The sequence below is a fragment of the Gadus chalcogrammus genome, chromosome 6, assembly GCF_026213295.1.
Source record: "Gadus chalcogrammus isolate NIFS_2021 chromosome 6, NIFS_Gcha_1.0, whole genome shotgun sequence".
NCBI classification, from domain to species: Eukaryota; Metazoa; Chordata; class Actinopteri; order Gadiformes; family Gadidae; genus Gadus; species Gadus chalcogrammus.
The window spans coordinates 10,454,067-10,471,172 of NC_079417.1; the positions used below are offsets into that span (position 1 = coordinate 10,454,067).

The window sequence follows — 17,106 nt, forward strand, 5'->3', positions numbered from 1 at the left end:
AAAAAGTAACTAATATATTTCTTCCATGACTCAACTAGTCAGAATATCTTAAATTTAGTCAATTTACTCTTAAAAGAAGATAAAATCCATTTCCCATATTTTCCCCCTGCCACACCCAACTTGTTTCTAGATCCAGTGATAAAGACTTGCTTGATATAAGAGTGACATTTTTTTTTAAGAAAAATACAACTTTTATTCAAAAGTAATAGACCCAACAAAGGGATTGATCCCCAACAGGTTCAAACAAAGGAATCTCCATTGAAACAAAATGTGACTACATGAGTAGGCTAACAGGGTAACAGAGTTAAATGACACCTCATATTTTGTTGCCACTTGGCAAGTAATGAAATTATTATTTTTTCTTCAAAAGTAAGAACAACCCGAAAGGGATGGATTTCCACTCCTCAAACGTTTTTTGAAAAATAATCAAAAATAAAAAAAATCTGTACCAAGTAACAATTATTACATAATGATAGATATAATGACCTCATGAAGTGCTAGGGCCATTTCGGTCAGCAATTATGTCACTTAGATTATATTTTATTGGGACAAACACACTTCCTTTGAAAGAAACAGAGAAATATGAGGTATGATCAATGAGGTCATGCACTAGTTCCGTTGCTTGGGCAAGAGCGGGAATTGTCACTTTGTAGGCACAGAAATCTTTGTCAAAGGTTAAGGTTTCATATGGTATAGTTTCAAAAGCACTAAAAAAGGAATTTACCATAAAAATGCCTTTCACCAATCCAAACACAGGCAAATGATCATCCACGTGAGTGATAATCAAAGACTTCCCACTTATGTATTTATTTCCATTAAGGATGAGCCATTTAACTGATACAACATTCTCTGAAATCTCCATGCCCAAAAAGTCTCTAAATTTAGCTTGAATGTACTGTAGATTTGCAACCTCGGAAATAGGCCCTAATTCTCTCTCATTTGCAAAAATAGGATGCTCACAGCCAATTTCATTCTGACAACACTCAAGGAACTGATTATGTTTAGCTAGTGACTTACAAACATTTTTAAAATTCAATTTTGAAGCCCACTGCTTAAAATAACTGTGCTTTGCTTCAAATCGCATGCACATGCATCTTATCAAAGGACCAAGGGATTTGATTTGACTGGGTAGATGCAACATGTAATGCTGCTTAGGTATTACATTACTCTCAGGGAAAAGGTGTTTGAATTGATTCAAATGTTTTTCGATCATAATTTTGAGCTGTGATATTGTTTGTAAAGAAATTACTGGAGCAAGTACTATCTGTACTATTTCAATCAATGTATTAATAAATGTAACATACTCATTGTCCACATCTCCCCAAAGAAAAGGTAGTATTTTTATAAGTATTAACATCTGCCCACATGTTTGCTTCAATTTGTTGTCATTAGAAGTTAAAGTGGTCACACTGATAGGGCAAGGCTTATCACGTACATCAAGAGGTGAATAAGGAAAATTCTGAAGAGCCGAATTGAATGCATCTAATTCTATGTCTCCTGACAAAATAAGTTTTTTTAACACAAGCTTAATTTCCATCGGTGCGACACCTTCAAAGATTACGTGCATTATATCCTGAGGAGTTTGTTGGATTATATCAAATGCAGGAAAATCAATAAGTCTGCTCCTTCTGTTTATTCCATAAGTGGTTTTGAGGTTGGCCTGTAAATTATCTGTGCTGGCTTTATCTATTTCAAAACATTGCCTAATGTGCTTCGCATGAGTTCTTTGGACAAACTCATTCTCATCAAAACTTGTTTGCATATCTTCAAAAGTACATTCGCAGTGCCTGCACTTGCGATACGCAAAACCAACCCCTTCTTTAAACCCAGCAAGCTCATGTTGGGCAAGTGTGTCTCCACACAAAGCTATCACAGCACCATATAAGTCCATATCACCGTTTTTTGTTTCAATTTTAACACCATTATAGAGTAAATCCATGTCTTTCAGAATTCTTTGTAAAACCGCATCAACACCCCACTTCTTCACATATTCAGCTTTTGCAATAGCCAGGAGTCGTATTGCTGCTAATTTAGACCTAAATTTGGGATCAATATTACCTAAGCTGTAATAAACCATTAACAATTTGTTTGCTCTAGTGTAAGAACCCAGGGGATTGCATATTTCGATCTCATCTGTATACAGAATTAATTGCAATGCGTTGGGCTTCCTAGAATACAATGGATGGTTTCTGAACATATCCCCATCAACAAAGTCATACAAGTATCCCTCTCGGCTTCTTGGTGGTACAGTATTAAACATGGTAAAGATTCGCGAATCAGAAAGAAGTTGCTTAAGGCTTTCAATTAGTGGCACATAGTAAAAACCTCTTTTTCGTATGGCCATAACTCTTGAACTGCCCTTTTTGACCCGACAAATTGTCTGAGAGACAACGACTTCTTCTGGACTCACTGGACTGAAATGTTCTGAAACAGCTCTTTCCAGTCCATTTGTAGTAGTGGAGAAGGGATCAATGAAATTATCAAATGTAGCCAGTGCTGCATCTTGAAGCTGAGATGTCCCGGTGTGTTCTTCAAATACTTCTCTCATTTTATTCCTCAATGTTTCCAGAAGAGTGGCTTGATATTGCTGTACCCCTGTGATGATGTTGTTGACAGTCCTCTGTGAAGTTTTAAGTTTAAGTTGTTACAAGGGATTGCCATTATGTTTAGCATATCCAATAACTATTGTAGAGTGGAACACTGGAAATGCTTACCTGTGACAGGTGGCATTGTTCACGAACACTTATGGCAAAAGCTGCTGCAGATCTGGCAATGTCAGGCCCGGTGACAGATGTTGGAGCTGCAGCTTCTCCCTGATAAATCACACAAATACAACTTAGGCTATGCTATTGGCCATTTGTAGTTCCAAATAGGACTTTAAATTTAAATCCCACTTAGCAAGTCAATTTTAAATCATTTATTGAAAGTGTAAACTGATAGCTTATATTAGCTGCTTAGAGCTTCGATCCTATAGAGCTCGTAAGTCGCCATTGCTCATGGGACCCATGAGACCGAAAACAATGAATGGGAGTCAATGGAGAGAAAGTAATTATTTTCTGATCCCAGTCTTTATATGCCCCGGATTACACATATGTTGTTTGTGGATTTAAATGATAATTTTTCATGCAAAGAAAACTATAATTTAGCGGGATCTGTTTGCGAGTGGTGGTGACGTCTATCATACGTGTCGAGAGAAGCGGGAGTTGTAGTCCACAAAGCGCCCCACACAAAAACTAACCGTATCAAACTCCTACCCGCTAAATTATAGTTTTCTTTGCATGAAAAATTATCATTTAAATCCACAAACATGTGTAAACGTGGGCATATAAAGACTGGGATCAGAAATAATTACTTTCTCTCCATTCTCTTCATTTTTTTCGGTCTCATAGGTCCCATGAGCAATGGCGACTTACGAGCTCTATAGAGTTTTTAAATGAAATTCAAATTCGTAATTCTAACAACTTCTACACGTCACATTCCCCCAGCACATAGACAAGATAGCAGAACTAGGCTCAACTGCAAACTTACTGCATTGCTTGATTGGGCCTCAGGCATCTCTGGTGGGTCCTGCGTTCCAAGTTCGAGAAGGTCAGGTGATGATTCCATGGAGCTGTCCATGGAAGGAGTCATAGAATTGCCAAATATCGATACGCCGAAGTTTTCTAATAAAGGTGGTGCGGATGTGGGTGTCGTTCTCCATTGACATGGTGGACATCCAGACGTTACATACAGGGGATGCGTTCGTTTCAGGTGACGATAAAATGAGTTAAAAACTCTGAACTCTTGCTCACAGCCATCAATCCCACAGAAAACCCAAAATTCTGCATTACGACCATGTGTGACATTGATGTGGCTAAGAAGATTCTTCAATCTAAAAGCCACAAAAATGATACAGATCATGCAGCGCCACACCGACATGTCTTCTGACGAGGTTGATCTGTGATTTTGGCGGTTCTAGGGTTTCACTGCTGGGCTACCCTGCTTCCTGTTTGGCCTTCCTCCCGATCTCCCGATTGGTTAACCGTCAAAGCAATTGTGTAAAAAAAACATGTATATTATTACATATAAGACAACGTAGAATTCACAAACAATCCTCAAGATTCTCTGAAAAAAAAAAAATATATATATATATTTTAAATCTTCTGCGCCGACTGTCCGTCACATCTGAATGACGTCAGTGAGGTGAACAAACTCGGCGCCAAAACGGGACTGACGCAGTAAGGAAAAGTTATCGACGACGACGAGTCAATTTCAACTGAACGCAATTTTAACGTAAGTATTATGCTGCTTTGTCGTGCAAAATTGTTTTAGGACTATGTTGTTTCACTGAGGATATGTTTCCACATTCACATTCATTTGGTAACAGCCAGCTACAATTTAAAAAAATTCTGTCTAGCTAGCCATCCACATAGCTGATGTGTTAATCATTAACCAGTGGTGGACAGTAACGAAGAACAAGCCATTCGTTACTGTACTTGAATAACTATTATATTTAACCTAGAAACACCCTGTCAATCTTGAACGGTTACGTTATACGTTAAAATTATTATTCGATTTGGAAATATGATTGGTATATATCCGGCGTTTGTCCCCGTTTATATGGCTAGAGGCAAGGGGCCTTCTACATAGTTGTTCCAATGTCCATACTATCCGTACTTGTAGCCTAAGTTTGAATGCGAATGCCGTTCCGATTCAAATCGGGCGAAAATAAGTACCGAAAGGACCCGGATGATGTACTCAAAACCATAGACATCAAGCTGTGTTCGAAATCTCGTTCCCTATTCCCTATATAGTGCACTATATAATGTACACTATATAGGGAATAGGGAACGAGTGTATAGGGGACGATTTCGAACACAGCTATATATGATAGACGGAGCATCGAATGCTACCGCCTACTGGCACTGACGAGACGCGGGGCTGCCATCTTGGAGTGGTCATCCGCTCCACTCTGTAATCCATTTGGCTGGAGCAATGAACTGTCAGCGCATTTAATTAATCATACCTCACTGAATACCACTGATTTTCATGCGTTTTTTTGTCATACGTGTAGCTATGATAAAGGCCACATGGTTTGGCGTGTTTTATTATTCAATACCAATTATACCAATAGTACGGTAATGTTAAATCTTACTTGTGAAAAGTAATCCCCCCGATTCCTATTATGGATTTTGACTTTTGAGGGTTGTTTTATTTTAGCTCATGTACCAAACATACTTTTTCTGTGGCTGTCTCCACACACACACACACACACACACACACACACACACACACACACACACACACACACACACACACACACACACACACACACACACACACACACACACACACACACACACACACACACACACTTGAACATTTCTTTACATCTATGTGACTTTTCTAAAACATATTTTCAACCTCACTATATCATCTGAAGGATCTGCATTTTCTAGTTTCAAATGATATTAGTATCAAATAGGGTAAAATATTTTTTACCTTAAATGATTTGACAGTGTTTAAAGGACATAGCAGGACATTGGAACTATATTACACCAAATTACTTTTACTATTTGATACTTAAGTTAATTTGAAGCAGGTACTTTTATACTTTTACTGAAGTCGACGTTTCAAGGGAGTATTTCCACTTTTACTGTAGTAATATTTTGCACATGTCTCAACTTTTACTCAAGTACGTGGTCTGAGTACTTTGTCCACCACTGTAGGTAACTAACCCAGACAAGCTTTTCTGAACTTGATTCTGTTTTTGGGACAGGGATATTCAGAGCTGGAGAACTACGGCGCAGCTGTCGAGCATGGATGACTTGGATGTCACAACACTGTCTGTGTTACAAGGTAAAATGTATTTGGTTTATATAAAGTATTAGTGGGTGCATGCTAATCTAACTGTGTAGGCTAGATAAGAGTAAACGAGTCCATGAGTGCGGGCTCTGTTGGCATCGTGGAGGAACGTGCATCTTATTTGCAGAGATAGCAAACTTAGCTAGCCTACTTTGTGTAGTACTGGGGATGATTAGTTGCATCCGTTATCTACGACTTGCATCAAAAGTAGCTAGTCCACCTGGCTGTCAGTCAAAAAATAGTACCACTCGGTAACGTACCGGAGATCAAAATAATAAGCTGACAGATTTTGCGTTCTAGCAAAAATGTACCCATATCAGCTTCTGAGCAATATTTTCTGTAGGTTTCATTATATTATCTGTGTGTCACAATCAACAGCTTTCTCAGCAATGGGGTTCAAAACTCAAATTGCAGAGAACTCTTGCATGCAGTAGAGTAGGGCCAGTCAAATTTGAAATACTTAAGCATGTTTGCTTGCCTGTTCCTTCTAGGTAGGGGTCTGTAGTGCATCTAGTAGGCCACGGTAGTGCCCTAAAGGATTTATTTTAAAAGCCTATGTTATCTAGATGGGATATAAACTTGTAATGAAACATGTCCCACCCTAGCATATGCCATAGAGAGCAGTTTGCAATGTATTTTTATTGTATCAAATACAATGGTTTTCATGGAAAGTAGACATGGTGCTCTAATAGGGAGTGGATCCCAAAATAATGTTAATGTTAAAGGGAGAGTTTGGTGTAAATTCATCCATAGCCCTGTTGGTGAAGGTCACATTTGGCTGTCCAGAGTCAAATTAGTTAGTAACCATCATCCAGGTCAACCTAATGGATCATCATTATGGCATTTAATGAGTAATAGGAATTTTTGACAGTTGCTGTTAAAATGAGGGTGCATTGAAAAAAAGGAAATCATGGTTTGATAGTGAAGCTGATTATGTTTCCTCTTCCTGTATTTTTAAAGCTGCTGATGTTGATGAAGGGGTTTTAAAAACCCTCTCTCGGGAGGATCTTTTGGATCTTCTTCCTGGACCACAGAACTTTCTGCGAAGAAAGAAGTTGTGGGATCACATTCATCCAAAGGTAAATGTCCACATATGTGGCTAAAGAGAACCTGGCTGTTCAAGGTCTGTAGGATAATTGGCAAAACTAAAGAGGATAAACAGTTATTACTGGCAAAGTGTAGATTGTTTTTCTGGCAAAGGGTTTTTCTGACACCACACTGTAACCCTTAATAGCAAATTTGATTTAATTGCAGGAACAGAGTGAGAATGCAGTGAGAGAAGCCATTGATCAGCCATCCATGTTGCCAAGCCAGCCATCCACACATGCCATGTTACCAAGCCTGCCAAGCCAGTCATCCACAAGTGCCATGTGGCCAAGCCCGCCACGGACCTCCACCCCAAAAGCCATCACCAGAAAACCGTAAAAATGCCGGACCCTCCTGAGTATGTGGTATACACCGATTCAGAACTTGACTTGGTTCGGAGCCAGTATTTTGAACTGCTACGCAGTGGGAAAGGGTCACAGTGCAAGATGTCTAAAGACCTATTTTGCAGACTGATAAGGAACACTGTAACCAGCATGGTGGCTATCCTCCGTGCCAGTAGTTCGTGTCATGAACAGATGTACCCTTCAAAAAGGGAAATTCAGGCAGTGGCTGAGAAGATTGTTGATTATTACCCTATGCTGCAAGACTCATCAAACACGCCTTATGTAAGTGCCTTTTCTATTTCAAATAATGTAGTGGGTTAGGCTGTGGAGTAATGACTCAAACATTTCTTTCCTACAGCTGACTGTGTACTCTAAAATGTATAAGCGTATCCAAAACATCAAGTCCCCAAGAAAAAGGCAAGGACGAATGCCACAACGGGGGGTACCTAAGAAGAGGTCTCTCCTTGAGTCAAGTCTTGAAGATGACAGTGATGCTTCAACCAATTTGTCGGTTGCTTCAACAGTAATTCTGCCGGACAGCGATGATAACGATGCTGAGCTAAGCCAAGGTATGCCAATGGAGAAGTAAATGAGTGCTAAAATATTCCACCACAATACGATTTTGTTTGTAAAGACCCGTTATCATGAACCCATTTTAACTTTTTTTAAAGCCTTTCTAGGGGCATGAATAAATGTCCTTGTATTTGACCTTTTCTTTGGTGTTGTATGTTAAGACCAGGACAGCCGCAAAACACAAGCAAGGCACTATCAGACATTGCAGACCATGTACAGCAAACCTAAGTCTAAGCCAAATGGAAGTGATGTTGCTCAGATTTTGGACTTGGAGTTCGAGGCCAGACGGGCCTTTATTGATTCTGATGCAACAAAGGAAGAAGACAAGGCAGCCAAGATTATGGATGCATATCCATGTTTTAGAGATCCCCGACATGTAAGTAATTTTGCACCTTCTAACATTTGAAGCAGACACTTCTGCCGTCTTCATGTCTGACAATTCTGGCGCAAAATGAACAAACCTAGGGTGTGTTAGTACATCAATATGAGTTCGAACGATTGCAGGGATTTGTTTTGACGGCATCTGAATGTAATTTGCCTTCAGCGTATGCCGCTAATTACCTCTGTGGGGGCAGCGGGTAAAGTAAAAAGAAATCGCTATTTCTATACAATTAACAAGAAATAGCGATTTAGTTTGTTTTTACCCAGTGTCCCCACAGCTAGAATTAGGAGGTAATTAGCGGTATTTTAGTTAAATCCAGATGCCATAAAAACAAATCCCTGCAATTGTTCAAACTCGTAATGATATACCAACAAACCCTAGGTGAATTTTGCGCTGGAATTGTCCTTTAGCTGTTTTCCATTGATCACAGCACAGACACCAAGTTTGTATATTTGCTGTATGCCGAATTTTGTCTTGTAGGCAGTTGACGAGCTTGGGCGTATCCTTGGTGGCGCCAACAGTAAATACATTGACGATACCAAGAAAAGATGGCAGACCTTCTGTACCAATGTCCAATTCTATGGTCTGTGGAAGAAGGTCCTAAAACCCCCCATTCCTGTGGATATGGCTGGAGGTATGTTCTGTATTATAATCTGCATTGTAATCTATCAAATCATGTGCAGAATATGTGCATAGTGTATCTGACATATGGACTGGAAACCGGTCTATTCCATGCTGTTCTCTTTATGTGGTAACAGTTGGACCAAGGGGTCATGCCCGGTCTCTACAGATTCATCTGTTCCCATATAAAGTGAATGGAAAGAGGAGGCAAACGACATTTTGCCGTTCATGTATGCTGTTTACTGAAGTAACTTTTATGTGATAAATTTGCTATGTCGAATGTTAAAGTTCTATGAAGTAGAGTATTATTGTAAGGTTCAATGCATAATGAGTTTTCTCTTGTTCTGACATTGCTTCCACCCAGCGGATTTCACCATTGCCCTTCTGAAGGCATTACCATCCCTCTTCCCATCACCAACACCACCACCAAAACGTCTCGGAGGAGCCAGTGAAGCATTAATTCATGTCCTTGAGGTGAGAACTAGGTTGTGTAGTGTCCACATTGTTTTTACTCTATTATGCTCCACATCCTGACTTTTTTCACATTTGGTCAATCTGTAGGAAAATGAGGATCCCAACAAGTACCTTGAGAAACGCCAACTGTCCTCCCCAGTCCTTCTATACGACGGCAGTACCTGCATTCTCGCAATTGGCAACTCCCCTGTGAGTACCCTGGAAGATGTCTTCAATGGTATGCTTTCATTGATGGCCTACTACTACACCCTTCACTTGACCTATCCGAAGTTTGTTTCCACACTTCTGTCTGTAATTCAGACTGAGGTGCTTCATGATGCAATTCATGATCGGGATGCCACAACGGCGTACAAGAAGGCTATGAATGAATGGAAGTCGTTTGTTAAGAATTAGATCAAGCCATGCTTAAATTTCTCCTGTAATATCCAAATACAGAAAAACATTGGTTGTTCATAAAAATGTTGCTTCTGCAAAAATATTTGTTCCCTTTGTAACCTTCAGTTTGAACAGGTTAAAATAATTTCACGGGGGGGGTTAACGTTTGTTTGCAGTTTCTTTTTATGCAATATCCTGCTCTTGATTGCACATTGCTAGCATTTATTATGCGTGTGCTGAATTTATTCACAGGAAAGTATTTAAAGGTCCCATGACATGCCATCAGGTGTGGTGGGATTAGCCGTTACAGATGGAAAGCCAACCCCGACAGAAAACAACCTAATTCAGTCACGTATCAACTTCATTACGCCGTAAAAAACGCTGTAAAATGTAGAAAAACTGTTTTTTACGCCGTCATGCGCAAAAAATGCGCCGCTTTTTACGCCGCAATGAAGTCCTTTAAGAGCGCGCGTAAAATACGGCGTCTCTAGTATGCTAATAATCTCTGCCCTTCTTTTCTCTCAGCCAATGCATTTGTAGTGTTTGCGCCCAATCGCTGATCAAGACTAGCAGACCAAATGCATTGGCTGAGAGAGCCGTTTAGAGGGCGGTTTGATGCTCTAAACTGCGTTTTTTACGCATGCTCTTGAAGGACTTCATTGCGGCGTAAATTACAGCGCATCTTTTGCGCTTGACTGCGTAAAAAACACTGTTATTTTTTACGTTTTTTTACGGCGTAATGAAGGTGATACGTGACGGCATGAGGTCGATTTCTGTCGGGGTTGGCTTGCCATAGTTACAAGCCGTTTTGGAAATCAGCCCCTTATGACATCACACGGGTGGGCGTGTCCACCAGATGTGTGCTGGATAGATCAGTCTACCAGCCTACCTAGTGGACTGTAGCAAACGTTGGACATCTATCCTTCTAGGTGGACACACCCACCTGTGTTGTCATAAGGGGCAGATTTCCAAAACGGCTTGTAACGGCTAATCACACCACACCGGTTGGCATGTCATGGGACCTGTAAAAAAAAATTATATCTTTATGCAATATTATTTAGAGAAGTCCACTACAATTCATCTAAATTATACCAATTAATCTAAATTATATATTGTATACCATTCTATGAGCCAAAATGTTGCTGGCTTATTTGATATTTGTACATTTGTTTCATTTGTATATTTGGCATATTTGTTGGGTCCAGTTGAACTTCCCTGTGGAAGCTAAGTGACTCATTGAAAATCTTTTACACATTGACTGACTTTTATTTCAATGCAATTCACATTGGCGAGAAATTAAAGCAATAACCTATGTACTGTTAATCCTGGTTTGTGGTGCCTTATTACACAGCACAACATTTACATTTTAGTTGGTACACACTGGTTTTCCCCTATGATGTTACTTGAATGAATTTATTGGTCTGCTTTTTGGCACATGCTCTCTTCCTGGATAACTGCCTTATTTAAGATCAGGAAACTTGTTTCCAGTAACTACTATACTAATTGTGTTGACAATGTAAGACTGATTTCAAGTACTTCTATCTAGAATTTAACATCTGTGAACTTGTTTTCAGGCCATAAACACTATCCAGAGACTGGTTATAAGTATTTTTATCTAGAATTTAGCATATGTGAACTTAATATTAGACCAAGGATACTAATCAGAGACTGGTTATAAGTATAATTATCTAGAATTTAGAATCTGTGAACTTATTATTAGACCAAGGATACTAATCAGAGACTGGTTATAAGTATAATTATCTAGAATTGAGCATCTGTGAACTTATTCTTAGACCAAGGATACTAATCAGAGACTGGTTATAAGTATAATTATCTAGAATTTAGCATTTGTGAACTTAATATTAGACCAAGGATACTAGACAGAGACTGGTTATAAGTATAATTATCTAGAATTTAGCATTTGTGAACTTAATATTAGACCAAGGATACTAGACAGAGACTGGTTATAAGTATAATTATCTAGAATTTAGCATTTGTGAACTTAATATTAGACCAAGGATACTAGACAGAGACTGGTTATAAGTATAATTATCTAGAATTTAGCATTTGTGAACTTAATATTAGACCAATGATACTAGACAGAGACTGGTTATAAGTATAATTATCTAGAATTTAGCATCTGTGAACTTATTATTAGACCAAGAACACTTACCAGAGTCTGCTTAATTCTAGTCTAGAGGCAGCTTATTTTAAGACAACTTGTCAAGAAAAGTTATCTTGCTGCATGGACAGATAATTTCACTACTTTTAAGCCATTTTCTGATAGATTTGAGTGTTTATATCTTAAAATTTGACCACGCTTTTTTGCAGTGAGCCTATTGTGGTATGGGTTTTTATTATTCTGGAAACAGGGGAAAATACAGTGAAAGTATGACGCAGAATCCACAATAATGCCTTCATATTCAAAACAGCTTTTCAAGGCTGATTGTGTTAAATTGGTGCCATCAATCCAGACAGCAAACTCTCACATTCACTTTTAAATCATTCAAAAATGAAACAACAAACAAATACTTGTAAATAGTGCATTTATTTATGATTTCCTCTATTCCCATGTGGTGGAAATCACTCTAATCCAGTTGTTTAGAGGTGATTATGAAAGCCAAAAGCTACAACAGCATTGTCCCTTATGTACCATCGTGGAGATGAGGAGCAAAATGCAGATTTGTCATGCTAACAACTTCAGGAGGCCAATAATAATGGCTGCTATTATGGTGTATTTGTGCACCTACAAAAAAACGATTGATTATTTTTAGCCCGCAGGGAATGCACCTCCATTGTGTTTGTGTGTGTGCCTTTCCCCACCCCCACCACCCCTTTTACAAGGCGTAATTCATTGGTTCTTTACCTTTCGCCAAACCCTCACATGATCTCTGCCGCTGCGTGCACTTGCTCCATGCCGCAGATTAAAAGATTAAAGGCTTTGTGGCAAGCGCAGAATAAAAAACAACAACAAAACAAACCACCTCTATGAAAACCTTCTGATACGTCAACAAGGCCAGAGACACACACGCCGTAGACAAGGCGGGGGGACGAATCCGCCGCCGTTCAAGGGAGACGGGGGGCGGGGGGAGAGAAAAGGGGGAGAGAGCATAATCACATGTTAACGACGCCAGCACTACGGATAAGTAATAAAATAAAGGAAAGAACGACCCTCAGATATGCAAAGCGCTACAGCGGCTCAGAGCACAGAAAAGCATACATGGAAATCCAGGGGAGCGATAGCGACGCTATACGCTCTTGTGGTACGGAACAGACAGCATTATTTATCCCCCCCCTACCGCCAACCCCTCTCCCCCTCTCTCCCCCTTCCGTCTCCCCCCTCTTCAACCACACCACCGGCTCCTAGTTTCTTTCGTTTTTCTTTCTCTCCTCTGCCCATCTTTCTCTTAACTTACCCCCCCCCCCCCCCCCCTCGGATGCCTGGCTCCTCGTCTCTCTCTCTCTCTCTCTCTCTCTCTCTCTCTCTCTCTCTCTCTCTCTCTCTCTCTCTCTCTCTCTCTCTCCTCCTTCCCTGGGTTGTGCTGCACAGGGCCCCGTCCCTGGCTCCCCGGGGACTTGGGGGCCGAGCGGTTATTTCTGACTCTGGGAAGATGGTCGTGACTAATTGATTCGACATCTGATGGAACGTGCGTGACGTCTCTTTCTCTCCCCCTCCCTCCGCTGATCCAACCCGTGCCACTTACTCAGATGAGCAGAAACTGTTAAAGTGTTGTGCATATATTTATGTACAGCGCGCCTGTTTGATATCCAAAATATGTCTGTGGCAGGGCCTGCTCTGTGTTCCTCACGTGGATGTTGCCACTGGTATAATGTAAATAATTACTGGACTGGTTTGATGTAACCCTCAGAGATGAAAAAAAAGGGAATGATTGTACTGCACTTTATTCCCATTGGTCTCACAACACAGGGGTTCTGTGGCTACCGCTCAGAATACACTCATTTATGTTTTGGGTTAGATCGCTTTGTATTGTTTTCCTAGGTGTTTGTGAGACATTGCATCCAGTAAACACACACAATCCCAATGGGCCTTTTGCCTTAGGAATACATCTTAGGCACTTATTGAAGTTCCCTTGATTTCTCTCTGTCCCTCTCTGTCCCTCTTTCTACCTATATTCCCCCTCCTTTTCACCCTGTCTTTCTCTCTATCCCTCACTCCCTCTCTTTCACTTTCTTTCTCTCTCTCCCTCTCTTTCACCCTCTCAACTTATTATCTCTCTCGCTCTCTCTCTTTCCCTACCTCTCCCTCTCCATCTCTTGACCGCTCCCTCCCTCTACCTTTATGTGCCCCTCCTCTTCACACTCTCTTTCTCTCTAATTCTCTCCCTCTTTTTCACTCTTTCTCTCTCGACCCCCTACTTCCATCACTCTCTCTTCCCTACCTCTCTTTCTCTCTCTGTATATATTATGCATGCATGTATGTCTGAATGTGTATATATCTATGTGTATATACTGTATATACACCCCTCCCTCTCTCCCCCTTTCTCTCTCCTACTCTCCCCCCTCTCCGTGCCTCTGTATTCTTTGTGCTGTGGTGTGTTGGGCCGGGTCCAGTGAGCCTAATGAGGCGGTTCTGATGGACTGGGTCCCACAGGTCTCTGGGCTGCAGAAGGCCACAGTTGATGTTCACTTTAAAGCACCTAATTGATCTAATCATTTAGCCAACTGGTCAAAGTAATCAGTCTCTGGTGGGCACACAGGGGATAAACAATGACAAGTGTTTAGTGGCTGCAGGCTCCCCCTCCTCGTCTCTATCTAGCAGCGCCTGAAGGTGTTTGTGTCGGCCCCTCTGTGTGTGTGTGTGTGTGTGTGTGTGTGTGTGTGTGTGTGTGTGTGTGTGTGTGTGTGTGTGTGTGTGTGTGTGTGTGTGTGTGTGTGTGTGTGTGTTCATTTGTGTGTGTCTGTGTATTTGAGTTTTTGGGAGAGAAGGAGAGAGATAGTGAGTTTTTATGTGTGTGTGTGTGTGTGTGTGTGTGTGTGTGTGTGTGTGTGTGTGTGTGTGTGTGTGTGTGTGCGTGTGTGTTTGTGCACCTCAACGTCTGTCTGCATGTAAAATAAATTTAAATTTTTCTTTGTCTTCATAATTAACTTTTTCATAAGCTGCCTTCCATGAAATAAGTGTTCAAGCTTTATACCTCTATGGCGGCATAAAGCTTTCATTCTTCCAAACTCAGTAAGGAGATGGGATTTCTACAGGTAATATTAATGAGTGTTCACCATAATAAATCTGTTTCTCTTATGATATAAATACCTTTGTTGACTCTTGAAAAGTCTGCCAAGGCTGATGATGTGGAAGCTCCCTTTATGAGGAGATTATAGTGAGTATAAGGTCTGGAGGAGGAGGAGGGGGAGGAGGAGATAGTGAGTATAAGGTCTGGAGGAGGAGGAGAAGGAGGAGGGGGAGGAGGAGATAGTGAGTATAAGGTCTGGAAGAGAAGGAGGAGGAGGAGGAGATAGTGAGTATAAGGTCTGGAAGAGAAGGAGGAGGAGGAGGAGATAGTGAGTATAAGGTCTGGAGGTGGAGAAGGAGGAGAGAGTGGGTATAAGGTCTGAATGAGGAGGAGGAGGTGGAGGAGAGAGTGGGTTTAAGGTCCAGATGAGGAGAAGGAGGAGGAGATAGTGGGTATAAGGTCTGTATGAGGAGGAGGAGGAGGTGGAGGTGGAGGAGAGAGTGGGTATAAGGTCCAGATGAGGAGAAGGCCACTTGGGAATGATCAAGTGTACATCCAATCAAGCTGCATCCTCCTCCCCATTACCCTGACATTTCATCCCCACGTTTAATTCCGGGCCTTTCTAAAGAGCAGGTAATAGTGCAGGGGGGTACAGGGACCCGGAATTAAGTAGTTTTACACCGAAGGGTAATTTGGAGTGATGAATGTGCCTTCTCTGGTAACTAATAATACATATTTTAAGTAGCAGCAGCCCAGTAAAGGTAGCATCATTATTAATGTGGGAGTCGCCGCGTGCTTTAGTCAGGGTTACGCCACCAAGGTCAGGGCTGCGTATCACTGAATTAAAAGCCATTTTGAGCTATGGCACTCCTAATCAACTCGGACCTAAAGGTGCATAGCTCAGTTATAATGAGGCACCAATGAATTTAAATAAACAGCAAGATCTAGTGATTTATAAAGGCAATGTGCTATCCTTATAGGTCGTTAGCCATGACGGATACTCTTTATTCTCCTGCTCTCTTTACCCACAGGACCCTAAGCCTTTAACCAAGTAATGTCTGCCGCCATTGTCGGCAGATACGCATTCCATGCAGGACACTTATCCCCGTCATTATGAAAAGTGGAGACACAATACAAGAGTAATGGTAATGTATGCCATCCAAATAGGTGATTTTTCTCCGCCCCTCCTCTCCCTCCCTCCCTCCCTCCCTCCCTCCCAGACTTCCTCCCCCCCTCACGTATTTTCTTCTCCCTCGCTCTCTGTGTATAAACTAGCCGAGAGTTTTAGCCCCATGAATTCATCATCGTATTTTCACAAAAGGCTCTGGCGTACATCCTGAAAGGAAGCCTAATCCTTGATAGAGGAAATGTTTTGCATTTAAAGGGGGTACTTTGGTACGGGGGAATTGATGGCAATGTAAGGGGGGGGGGGGGGGAACTTGAAAAGAGAAAGAGACATTTTTACTTTTCCAAGTGATCACTTATATAAATTATATTTTCATGAGTGAAGAGTATCCACGGCCTATTTCAACGTTCCTCCGACAGAATAGAAACTTAATATGCCTATTGGTAACTTTCTAGAATAATGATATTTGATTCATCGCCTCACACCCATCCCCCACCACTGCAGTTGATATCCAGTTTGAAAACTTTAGATTTTAGGTTCCAGCTTAGCCTGAATTGATCTTCCCCTGCTCCAATGAGGGGCATCGCCCTGGTCCCTGCAGGGCTCGCTCTAATGACTCTGGGAGGCACACTGAGCGGCTGGGCTGGGCCCGGGCGGTGAGGCGTGCCCGGTAGACGCCCACTGGCCGCCCCTCTGATACCCCCGCACACCTCCCCAAAGCCCCCCTGCTGCTCCTGTTGGGGCATGCCAGGGCATTAGCCACTTCATCAGCTCTCTGTGCCCCGCCTCTCCTTTTGTGTCGCTGTCCTTGAAGGAGGTTGCAGACAGAGCCATGGCCACAGCGGCCCTCCTCCTCCTCCTCCTCCCCCTCCTCCTCCTCCTCCTCCTCCTCCTCCCCCTCCTCCTCCTCCTGCTCCGCCCTCCTCGTCTTTACATCTTGATACAGTTTGTTCAGCTGGCTTTATGAGGGATCAGTGGCTTGGGACGGACCTCTCTCTCTCTCTCTCTCTCTCTCTCTCTCTCTCTCTCTCTCTCTCTCTCTCTCTCTCTCTCTCTCTCTCGCCCTCGCCCTCGCTCTACGCCCGCCGATGC

The 17,106-nt window shown here is 41.6% G+C and overlaps 2 protein-coding genes and 1 long non-coding RNA gene across 4 annotated transcripts; 2 read left to right on the forward strand and 1 right to left on the reverse strand.

Moving 5' to 3' along the window:
• Nucleotides 1-216: 216 nt before the first annotated feature.
• LOC130384670 (uncharacterized) lies at nucleotides 217-4,668 on the reverse strand. 2 transcript variants are annotated; one of them, XM_056592975.1, is made up of 3 exons: nucleotides 3,529-4,668; nucleotides 2,715-2,813; nucleotides 217-2,620 (listed from the first exon to the last, which is right to left on the reverse strand). In XM_056592975.1, the coding sequence occupies exons 1-3, from the start codon at nucleotides 3,916-3,918 to the stop codon at nucleotides 488-490; spliced, it is 2,622 nt and encodes an 873-aa protein (XP_056448950.1). In that variant the 5' UTR covers nucleotides 3,919-4,668; the 3' UTR covers nucleotides 217-487. The 2 variants fall into 2 exon arrangements, with proteins under 2 accessions (XP_056448950.1, XP_056448951.1); XM_056592976.1 differs by lacking the exon at nucleotides 3,529-4,668 and having other exon boundaries at nucleotides 2,715-3,317.
• On the forward strand, nucleotides 3,369-7,235 carry LOC130384671 (uncharacterized). The gene is made up of 4 exons (XR_008895898.1): nucleotides 3,369-4,272; nucleotides 5,759-5,838; nucleotides 6,805-6,923; nucleotides 7,099-7,235. It is a non-coding gene; the product is annotated as an uncharacterized LOC130384671 (long non-coding RNA).
• A 28-nt stretch (nucleotides 7,236-7,263) lies between these two features.
• Nucleotides 7,264-11,152, forward strand: LOC130384672 (uncharacterized). The gene is made up of 6 exons (XM_056592978.1): nucleotides 7,264-7,556; nucleotides 7,633-7,843; nucleotides 8,009-8,223; nucleotides 8,710-8,863; nucleotides 9,215-9,324; nucleotides 9,412-11,152. The coding sequence occupies exons 1-6, from the start codon at nucleotides 7,272-7,274 to the stop codon at nucleotides 9,715-9,717; spliced, it is 1,281 nt and encodes a 426-aa protein (XP_056448953.1). The 5' UTR covers nucleotides 7,264-7,271; the 3' UTR covers nucleotides 9,718-11,152.
• Nucleotides 11,153-17,106: the final 5,954 nt, after the last annotated feature.